The 11699-nt window shown below is 45.4% G+C and overlaps 1 protein-coding gene across 1 annotated transcript in view; it reads right to left on the reverse strand.

Moving 5' to 3' along the window:
* CACNA1I (calcium voltage-gated channel subunit alpha1 I) overlaps positions 1–11699 on the reverse strand; it is a 154207-nt gene that overhangs the window by 32321 nt on the left and 110187 nt on the right. Inside the window, exons 9-10 of the mRNA XM_065677709.1 lie at positions 10876–11279; positions 582–733 (exon numbers count right to left, since the gene is read on the reverse strand). Of these exons, the coding sequence (XP_065533781.1) occupies positions 582–733; positions 10876–11279 (556 nt within the window). The remainder of the gene's footprint in view (positions 1–581; positions 734–10875; positions 11280–11699) is intronic.

The following is an 11699-nucleotide window of genomic DNA, read 5'->3' on the forward strand; positions in this document are numbered from 1 at the left end:
ACAAGGGAGTATAAGGGACAAAACGAAAGACAAGTGAATGAACAGAAGAGAGAGAAAAAAACCAACGCTAGTCCTAGTTTTCACCTCTACATTGGCAGCAAATATAAAGGGATCAAGAAGGAAAATCTGTTTGAGCAAGATAGAATTAGAAGCATATACTATAGGCATGTACTTATATGTAGAAAGCTGCGTTTCTCCCTTCAGATGAACATGACACTGCATGTTGCAGGAGTGAGGAAGGGACTGCAGCATTAAATTCCAGAAAGGTTCTTCTATCACACATTAAATATTTTTAAAATATTTCACAGCTAATATTTGTTGTGGATTTACAAGGCAATCACAATTGCCTCCATTCTACAGAGGAGAGAACTGAGGGGCAGAAATGCTATGTGGCTTGCCTAGGGTGATTCACCCAGTGCTGTGAAAAGACATCTTGTTCTCCCCATCCCTGGTCTTGTGCATCAGTTCAGCTCCTCCTAGTATAGGTGCTAAATCCTTTTTGAAAAGGCACATGGAAATGTGCAAGCTCTTTGGAACTCTTTTCTATGAATGTTTCAGTTGATCCCCATGGCCCTTGTCACCTGATGATGACGATGATACTGTCAAAGATGTTGTAGGGGTTGCGGAGGTAATCAAAGAGACCAAAAGCAGCAAGTTTCAGGATCATCTCCAGGGCAAACATGCTTGTAAAGACAACATTGCTGATCTCCAAGATGTTGGTCAATTCCTCTGGCTGGACAGAAAGCAAATTCAGAGAGTCAGAACTGAAAGAGCCCTGAAATTATGGGAAATAAAGTGACACCCTTCCCAGGGGACAGGCTTCGTAGGGAGCTGCGAGGCTTCCATGGGTGAGATTGGAGCTGGATAGAACCACTTGCACTTCAAATCCTTTGCACATTGACTACCTTCATCATAGATTACGTCTCTAACAAATTCTTTTACTAGAGATGGTCAGGATCCCCACAGCCATTTACACAGACAAGGCTGACCAAGTGTCTCCCACATCCCACTGCACACCCAGCTAAAGGCTGCTTTATTTGTGCAAAGAATTTTAGTGCTTTTTTAAGCAGGGAAAAAGTGCTGATCTGTGGGCCCCTCTTTCTTTCAGGACTTCTTCCTCTGAGGTTTGCACATGTAGCTAGCACATTTTTTTGCTGTCATTCTGAAAACATTTGAATGATAGGAAAACAGTTCCCCCCCTTCCTCTAAATCTCACTGCACTTCTCCACCCCTTTTCCCTCTATTTTTATCTGTATCATTTTTCTTTCCCCCACTTCCCACTAAATCCTTTGTATGCATTAGTTCTCTGTTCTTGCTCCAGCAGCCTTTTCTCTACCTGTAAAGCAGTCTCAATAATTACCTGCCTATAAGGGAGAGGAAGAGCAGGAAAGAGTGAGAAAGAGAGAAAAATGAACTCCAGGGGAAAAAAAAAAAAAAAAAAAAGAAAAAAAAAAGGAAAAAAAAAAAAAAAAGGCAATCTGACCCTTCTTTCAGCCCTGGTGAAACAGCCTTCTCCAGCAGAGACCGATGTGTTTGTACATATGAAAGAAAGTGTTTTAATGACTCCAACAGCGGAACAAGTCTGAGCAAATTAAATTACTCCTCCTTTTGTTTTCTGAATCAATGACTTTTTCTTCAGTGTGTGCAGCCTTGGAAACTTCCTTGGCAAGGTCAGGAACGGGTCTAGACTGTTTCCTCAGGAATGAAATCTTGTTTCAGAGGGAAAGAGAGGCTGCACTGATATCTTTGATGAGGGATGTCAGGATCTTGCCATTGCTGTGAAACAGGGCAAACTGAATTTGGGATGGACTCACCTACTCAAAGCACTTCTCACCCAGGGACTAGAACTGCACCAGGCCAAACAGCGAGGGCTGAGGTCTTGAACAAGTGAGAGAGAAACTTCCTCCCAGTATAATGGGTTGCATCTTGGAGCCAAACTAGACAACCCATGGCCTTCAGACTGCATGAGACTGCTAGGGCAATTAACCTGATGCTGGACATCACCTTCCCAAGGAGCAGCTGAGGGGGACCTGCTCCAGATGAAGGTGTGCCATCTTCCCAAGCAGAGGAACAAGGCGTGGCAGCTCTAAGGCACTTCTTCAGGGCTCCTCTGGCCCAAATTTCCATGTTTACCTTGAAGTAGTTATGTTATACCTCAGACAAGTTTACGTATTTGATGTTTAATGTACTGTGCCACTGAGCCCCAGCTCCAAGCCTTCAAGGTGGGTCTGATCCAGGCTCTGTGGTAGCAGGCAGTACTGTTCTCACTGTTCGGGTACCCATGCTGAAAAGGTGGCTGAAGACTCCTTACTTCCTTCATGTTGGTCTGAGCTACGCGTGGACCACTCTTTTAAGCATCACGTAAAAAGGATGGGAACAAAACTGTGAAAGCCTGTTGTTTGGGGCAAGAGAGAACACACACTCCTGGCACTGCAGAAACAAAAAATCAGTTCCCGCAGGTCAGAACCAGTATTTTTACCATGAGCTCATTATTAGCGCCCACTAGAACGGCAGTCATGGTCTCTCCCGGAGGACTGCAAAATTGGTGTTTTACTGAAGAGCAGCCTTTGTGTTGGCTGTACCCGTTACTTACTCATCTGTTGGAAGGTGAAGTGAGGAAGGAATGTAGCTCTGGGTCTGAACCTCCCCCTGAAGCAGGGGGCTGTTTTAACCCCTGCTCTGGGACCCCCAGGGGCACAGATCCTCCCAGGTGAGTAAATGGACTGGAAACTGCTCCTCACTTCTGTTGCTTTCCATACCTTTTGCTGATTTCTTGCACTCCTCATTGCAGATTTTTATTGAAATACTCAATTTCTTTAAAATAAAGGAGATAGCTCAATTTCCATCCATAATTTATTTGAATAACAAAACCATCCTGAAAAGGAGGGGGGAAAGAAGGGGAGGTAAGACTGAAGAGAGAGCATCAACAAGCAAGTGCACGTAGGAAGGGAGAGATGAAGATCACTTCATGGAGAGCCAGCCAATGACACTTGCTGGGAACATGAGGTCCATATGCTAAACAGAGATGTCAATTTCAGCCTGAAACAAATGATTGTCAGTGAGAATGAGCAATGTATAAAAGCAACAGGCTATGATGGTGGATTATCCTCCCCTCAAGCTGTCCACACATTCTCTTTCGAGGAATTGATGTTTGAAAAGCCATGCTCGCATCTTGCTTGTCGAAAAGGTCATCTGTTCCCCTGTCTCTCCTTCCCTCCCTGACATCTGTTTCTCTAGGCAAGCCTCCACCTGTTAGTCTTTTTCTAATGGGCCATCAATCAGCCACAACACAACATCCTTCCTAGAGAGAGGGGCAGGAAAGACTGAGCAGGGGAAGGGAGATGGGCAGAGAGAAAGGTGGTGAAGGAAGAATCAAAAAACAGAGCTAAAAAAAAACCCTTAAATAAACTTACTGGCACCCACAGGAAGTAGAGGAGAGATTTTTTTATTATTATTTTTTTCTTTTTAATGGAGTAGGGTTCTTCCTGGAGAAGGAAGAGCAACACAAAAGGAATGAACTCAGGAAAACAAAGAAGAGAAAAAGAGACGACTAAGTTGGAGAGGTACACTCCCTGGATAAAGGACACATTGCAACTGTTTCTGGAGATACAGATAATTCAGCCCTGTGTAAAGAGCCAGAAGCTGGGAGCCAGGGCTGCAGGGCTGGGGACACCAGGGGCCGTGTTCTGTGTGGGGATGCCCTTGCACGTGAGGCACTGTGGCCATGAATGGCAGTGGATATGGCTGGTGCAGGGGACTCTCTCTGGCCAGGGAACTGTGAACTTAAAGAGGCAGGCAAGCGAAAAGGGAAAAAGTGGTCTGATAGACTGGTTTACCCATCACACCAAGAGAGAAACTTGAACAAAACTGTGGGAGCTGAGTATTAGGGTGAGAAGGGTGGCTTGAAGGGGAGAGAAATCATAGAGGGGGAAGCATGCCCAGAGCCAGCATTTGAACCAGGCTGGTTCACCTACTCTGCATACAGATCTCTTTCCAAATCTATGAAACTACCCAATTCTTCATGGCACAAAATCCTTCATCCCTAACAATGCAGATCAAATACTGAGCATGAAATGTATGAATCGGATCTATTTCAGAGCTCCCGCCCAGTGATCAGAAAGTAGAACTGGGGCAATAGAGGGCAGCAGCTCAGCTTTTTTCCCCTTTTCAGTTTCTCACTTACATTAGAGTTTTTATGTCAGATTACGCTGAAAAAGTAATTAGTCCACTGACAGGAGCCAGAAACTGCTGCACTGTCAAAAAGGTTTTCACAGGGAAGTCTGCTGCTTCCCTGGGGCCAGGGTAAGGGACTTCACCAGAAAACTCGCTCATCTCATTCAGCCCTGCAGCTACTATCCTTTATTAGTCTTCCAGGTGGGCAATGAGGAAATCAATTCAAGAAGCCTGAGGAGACTCAATAAGGATTCAGGGCCTTGGGGTTTAGAGTTTGGGAACCCAAGTAGTGTTCTTGTCCCTCCTGCCAGTCACCATCAGTGACAATGGTTACATCAGAAGAATCTCAGTAATTAAATACTGGCTCTGTGACTGGTGTCAGTGCCATAACTTGGGGTTTTCTGACCACGGGCCAATCTACATGGCATCAGGCCTATGAGCAGTAGATGGGGTATGCTTGTCTCAAAGGGGGAAAAGGATTCTAGCCCAGGAGCTAGCAGAGCTTATAGACAGCACTTTCAACTAGGCTAGAAGGGGAAAAGGGGCAACACCAGGCTCGCTAGACATGAGCCATAGGGTAGTGTGCCACTGTTGGAGTCCAGATCCACAGGGCAACTTAAATGCATTTATGCCAATGCCTGCAGCACGGGCAACAAACAGGAGTCAAAAGCCATTGTGCAGCAAGGAAATCGTGACATAACTGACATCACAGAAGCATGGTGGAATGATTTGCATGATCGGAGTGCTGCAACGGATGGCTACAAGCTCTTCAGAAGGGATAGGCAAGGAAAAAGGGGTGGTGGGTCTGTGTTGTATGTCAGGGAGCGCATCAACTGCCTTGAACTCACTGTTGTGAGTGAGAAGGCTGAATGTGGATGAAGATCAGGGGGAAGGCCAACCAAGCAGATATCGTGGTAGGAGTCTGTTACAGACCACCCAGCCAGGATGAAGCTACAGATGAAGCGCTCTTCAAACAACTGGGAGAAGTTTCACGATCACTTGCCCTTGTTCTCATGGGGGACTTCAACCCCTCACTTGTCTGCTGAGAAGAAACAATCCAGCAGGTTCCTGGGGGATGTGGAAGATAACTTCCTAACCCAACTGGTTAGTGAGCCAACTAGGGGAGATGCCTGGCTGGATTTGCTGTTTGCAAACAGAGAGGGACTGGCAGGTGACGTGAGGTTTGGAGGCTGTCTTGGGTAAAGCAATCGCGAATGTTGAATTTTCAATCCTTAGAGAGGTCAGGAAGAAGGTCAGCAAAACCTACACCTTATACTTCTAGAGGGCTGACTTTGGCCTGTTTAGCACATTGGTTGGCAGAACTCCTTAGGAAACATTACTGAAGGACAAAGGGGTCCAGGAAAGCTGGACACTTCAAGAATGAAATCCTTAAGGTGCAGGAGCAGGTAGTCCATATGTGCAGAAGATCAAACTGGTGGGCAAGAGACCAGCCTGAATGAACACGGAGATAGTGCTGCAACTCAGGAAAAAAAAGAGAATTTATCATCTGTGGAAGAAGGGACTGTGACCCCATGAGAAGTACAAGGATATTGTTAGGTTATTTAGAGAGAAAGTCCAAAAGGTGAAGGCACAGATGGAACTAAATCTGGCCACTGCCATAAAAGATAATAAAAGTACTTTTACAAATATACTAGCAATAAAAGAAGGGCTAAAGAGAACCTCCATCCTCTGCTGGATAGTAGGGGAAAACTAGTGACTGAGGATGAGGAAAAAGCTCAGGTACCTAATGCTGCCTTTGCCTCAGTTTTTAATAGCCACCAGCCATCCTCAGGGTACTCAGTTCCCTGAGCTGGATGGCAGAGATGGGGAGCTGATTGAAGTCCCCATAATTCAGGAAGAAATGATTAGCAACTTCCTGCTCCACTTAGGCATACACAAGTCTATGGGGCTGGATGGGTTCCACACAAGAGTGCTTAAGGAGCTGGCAGAGGAGCTTGCTAAGACACTCTCCAGCATCTATCAGCAGTCCTGGTCTAGAAGGCAGGTCCCTGAGGACTAGACGCTGGCCAGTGTGACACCTCTCTACAAAAAGGGCAGGAAGGAAGACCCTGGGAATTACAGGCCTGTCAGCCTCACACCAGTGCTGGAGAAGGTGATGGAGCAGATGATCCTAAGTGAGATCATAAAGCATATGAGGGAAAATGGAGGGATCAGGCCAGTCAGCATGGGTTCATGAAGGGCAGGTCCTGCTTGATCAGCCTGGTCTCCTTCTATGATAGGGTGACCCACCTGGTTGATGAGGGAAGGGCTGTGGACATTGTGTACGTGGATTTATGTAAAGCATTTGACACTGTCTCCCACGGCATTCTCCTGAAGATACTGGCTGCTCATGGCCTGGATAGGTGGATTCTTCACTGGGTTGGAAACTGGTTGGATGACCCCAAAGAGTGGTGGTAAATGGTATCACATCTAGTTGGCAACCACTCACTAGGGGTGTCCCTTAGGGCTCAGTATTAGGGCCAGTGTTGTTTAATAGCTTCATTGATGATCTGGATGAGGGGATTGAGTGCACCCTCAGTAAATTTGTGGACAACACTGGGCTGGCTGGGAGTGTTGATCTGCTGAAGGATAAGGGAAGCTCTGCAGAAGGATCTGGTACTGGAACACGCTTCCCAGGAAATGGTGATATGGATTAGTGGTGGCTTTGGCAGTGCTGGGGTAATGGCTGGACTTGGTCTTAAACGTCTTTTCTAACCTAGCTGATTCTATGATTCTACGAATATGCTGACCACCATGAAGTCCCTGCAGGAGAAATTTCCTTAACCAGGAGTAAAATTACAGCTGTCTAGAAACTGAAGAGTAATTGATGTGATCTAAGCAGACCAGCCCTACAAATCCTGCACATCACTGCCTCTGAGAACGTGACAGAGAAATATTCCATAAAGAGGTCACTCCAGACTCCGTTTTTACTCACTATTTCAAAGTCACTTGACAATAGTCAGAAAAGGCATAGAAATCAGCCACTGAAAATACCAACTAGCTTTTACTTACTCTAATCACCACCCCACAACCAATGCAGGATTTCATGATGTCTTGTTATACCCTAGTTCTACAAGACTGAAGTAATGTGGTTTCATCTACCACCCCAGGGAGACTGTTCCATCATTTACTAAATGTCAGTTTGATGAGCTGGCTTGGACATTTGCTGAATGCTTTTGACAAGCAGCAAATAGTAAAAAGAGAAGCAATAACTGTAAAATATGAACTTCTGGATGCAATAACAGCTGGTTTAAAGGGAAATCACATAGGCTATAGGATATGAAGGTACTGATCCACAGGGCTGCTATAGTTAGGAAACAAGGGATCGTCTCCTGATCCACACAAGACCTCATAAAGTATTGATCTGATGTACAAAGGAATACTGTGAGTAGATACTGGAGAAGATAAACCAAGTTATCCAGCAATTGTCTCATTGGCTACTAATGGCAAAGAAGCTTGAGTCCAACAGACCATGCAAGAAATAGAAGAGAAAGGCAGCCTGGGACATTCAGCTGGGACCAGCCCTTCATCTGAAAGCTGAATAAGGGAGAAAAGCGAGCAGTACCACCACATCCTCTGTGAGTATTTTAAAAAGTGAGCCTCTTAAAAGGATCCTTCTGGACAGCCACAAGCATCTAATATTTTCTGTACTGGATTTTAAAAATAGGCATTCCCAAGTAGAAGCAGATCTGAAGAACTGCAAAAAATATTTCAAGGAGGACAAAGCTTGAAATGATTGATTTTGGCTTGTGCAATGTCCCAGCAATATCTGAAGACTTAATACTGAGAATATTATATGGTATAATGCACATTGATGGATCTGAATAAACTTATCTATTTACAAGTGATAACTTGTGATAAGCTTAAGAATTAAAAATGACTCACAGCAGTGCAGTTTGTCCCAAAAGGAGTTTACTTCCTTCACAAGAAATGCACAATGAGATGGGAAACTGCCCTGGCTACACATATAGGAAAGGACAAGAGGGCTAGATGCATAAACTAAACAAAGCCAAATTTCAGGGTGGTTTGGATTTGAGTAAAGTGGTTTGAGTTGCTGAGGCCAAGTGGCAGAAAGACACTGTGCATATTAAACCCCTGACTTCTAATGATCAGGTAATTTTAATTCATGCCATTTTTTCTGTTGGTCAGGGCTCAGGACGTGAATGCAGGACTTGCACATGGGCTCTGGCCCCCAGGTTCCTGTGTTTCTGAAGCTGAACTTTGTGCCTGTACAGGCTGTCTCACTCATTAATCTGATGGTTGGTGGGTGCTTTGGTCAGTGGACCTACTCACCAGTGTATAGCCTATGAACAAGTGGAGCAGCACTGCTCAAACCTGTGACACTTTCACACATCTTCTTGCCCAGCCAGGTATGTCCCCAGAATGTGGCTGGGGTTGTGACCTCCCATGCACCAGAAAATAGAAGAGGTCTCTGTATGCATTAACTCTGGGCCAAGAGATATTCCTATGATGAAGTAGCTGAAGCAACAGAAGCCACTTCAGTCATAGGATGGCATCACCCTGCAAAACAGAGATTTTGTGGACAGAGGTTTTTTGCTGGAAATCTTTCTGTGAAATTTGTGTTTCTGGGAGAAAAAACAACAATAAAAAAGCAAAACAAAACAAAGGAAAGAGAGAAAAGGAGGTGAAGAAGTACCAGTCTGAGATGTACTGATAATGTGCGTTGAAGAACACTGAAAGAAAGCAAAGGGAAGTGTATATGTCTGTGTGCTTTCGAGTTAACTGCTTTCTGAAAAGGACCTGGAATTCATGGTATGGTCTGAATTATTTTTAACCTTGTGTCAAGATTCACTGTACATATTTTAAATAAACAGGCTACACCACATATTTCAGTTATGATCAATTCAGCTGACATAGCTTTCTAGCAGAAACAGCATGCAGGGTCATAAGCTTTTCCTAGCTACTTAAGGACAAAAAGTGGTAACATAACTTTAAGGACATGTCATTAACAGCCTGCTACTAGAAGCCCCAAGGCTGCAGGCAGATCCTACTCTGCTGCAGGCTGTACAAACACAACAGAGGTGGCCTAGAAGGGCTTAAATTTGCACACACGTTTGCCAGAACACGAGAGTGAATTCTCTACCTCCAGCTCAACTGCTCTTCTGCTAAATGCTTAAGTCACGCTGTCTCCAATAAACCAAAATGAACAATGGCTTTCCCTGCTTGGTGCTCACATCTTTAAAATATCAGTGGGCAGTTTTCATATTTTCCTGAGCTTCAACCCTTAGTCATCTCTTTGCTATGTGTTAAATGCATCGCTCTTTTTTATCTATTTTCATGAGTCAACCCCTCCAGTCTCTTTTCCGTTCTTCTCTCCTCTGAGCTCCCACCAGTATTTTTCTGGTACTGAAGCATCCAGTGCAGTTTTGCGTGCTGCGTTCAGATTAAGGTTTCCCACCCTTGTATCAGAAATTAGCCGGGCTTTGAAGAATGGTCTAACACTTGGTATGTGGGTGCAATCCAGACATATGAGGCTTCAAATACTGGCTCACATGCTATGTTACCTCAAACAGGGAATTTAATGTACTCTGGGTCTAAAGATATCTCCATCCTGATACAGCAAAGGGCAAATCAGAATGCCTTGCTTGAACCAGATTCACTGCCTGTCTCTTTGCTACCCGAGACTGTGTTCAGGACTAGACTTCACCTTGATTCCAAAGCTTCAATGCAATCAGCATCTCAGTAGTGGAGTGATCCCCTGTTTTTGTGATCTGGGCAGACTCGTGAAGTGAATCTTGGTCACACTCCAGAAGCGTAGACCTGAGACATGCATGTACAGCATGGACTCCTTTAATGCAAAGTGCAGCAGAGCTACCAGCAATACAGATGCAAGGTCATGGGGCATGCTTAACATCCTCTGAAGCTGGCTCTTCACATCAAAAAATGGACACAGCCTCTGTTTCCCAGCTATAAAATAAGAGCACACAATCCTTCTCCATATCATAAGTCTGTCATTAGGATAAAGTGTGCTGCTGACTCAGAGCTGCCTAAAAACTACTGGCATGAAAGTCAGACCTGTGCCCACACCTGCTATTGTCTGACCCATCCATCACTTCTTGCTGTTAGGGCAAAGGAAAGGCTCAACCCATCTGAGCTCCCAAAATGACTGGACATGGGAGGTGGTGCCTTTCCTAGCTTTCTTATGTAGTTAGACTGTGCTCAGGCATCTCTTAATAAAGCTGGAAAGGCTAGCAAGCTGATTGATAGATTTGAATTGACATGCTGGTGAAGTGCCTGTGACATCCCCAGAGGGCGCATTAAATTAACCAAATAGACTAAGGATTCAGTAAGCTAATGAAGAGGGAAATGAGAGAGAGATGAGGAAGATGGAAGACACTAGGGTGAAGGAGAAAGAAGAATATGGGAAGAGAAGACAGGGTAAAAAAGAAAAACAGAGGGATAAAAGTAAGCAGGAAGGAGGAAAAGAGAGGGGCTGAGAGGAAGTGAGAGGGAAATACATAAAGACAGTGAACGGGATTAAGTGCGGGGGTAAGGCAGAAAAGACCGTTCAAGATCCTGAGGACTTCTCCAAAGCCATGCTGGGACCATCTGTGCTGCAGCCTGGAGTCCAAATTGTTCAATCTCTGCCTCCACCAAGTTGCATTAACTGCTTAGCAAGGTCGTCACCCCCAGCAGGACTCACCTGTCCCCTCTGCCCACTCATGCCCTAAGGTGCCTTACCTGCTCATGGTGCTCGATGCCCATGCTGATAGTGTTCACTAGGATTGCAATCATGATCCCACGGTTGAAGTACTTGCTGTCCACAATCAGTCGAAGCTTGATCCTCACTTCTCGCCACATATCACTGCAGAGCTTCAGCCGTCCACCTCCTTCCACCTCCTCCTCCTCCTTCTCCAGCGCTGAGGCGCCCTGATCCTTTCTGCTGCCCTCTCCCTCTTCTCTGCTGGCTCCTCCATCCTCCTGCTCTGAGTCAGTGTTATCCAGGACAGAGAGCCTTCGGGATGCTTCATGCTCCACCCTATGGCATCGGGGGCAGTTGGTGGGATCAGAGGTCGCTGTCACAGCAATGGGCTGGACAAATCCCTGAGGAGGGCAGTCAAGAGAGTTGTGCTGCTGGCAAAGTGCTGGGGAGAGAAATGGACACGCTTAAAGGAGAAGGCTTTGAAAAAGACACTGAAACTGGGCACATGTTTGACTTTTGGGTACTTAGACAGGGTAACTGGGCTTTTTAGTGGTAAAGATGATTAAGTACTGGCACATCATCTCAAGGCTAGCAATAAAAGCCATTGCTGTTACAGGCTTTACACTGGCTATGTCACCAAATGGCATGGTACTATTCAGCTGCCAGTGATTAGGCTCAATGGGGGTTTGCATCCATCAGAGGAAGAACTGTTTTGGCTGATACAGGAGTCACAGCTTGAGACTCAGTAGCTTGTGTTACATGGGAACTGAGGGGAAAAACAATCACGAGGGCTGATTTTTGGCCTGAACTGCTACAAGTGGGGTCCAAGCACCCACATGCTGAGCTGAACTCTCTAAATTAG

This window comes from Lathamus discolor, chromosome 1 (genome assembly GCF_037157495.1).
Source record: "Lathamus discolor isolate bLatDis1 chromosome 1, bLatDis1.hap1, whole genome shotgun sequence".
Taxonomy (NCBI): domain Eukaryota; kingdom Metazoa; phylum Chordata; class Aves; order Psittaciformes; family Psittacidae; genus Lathamus; species Lathamus discolor.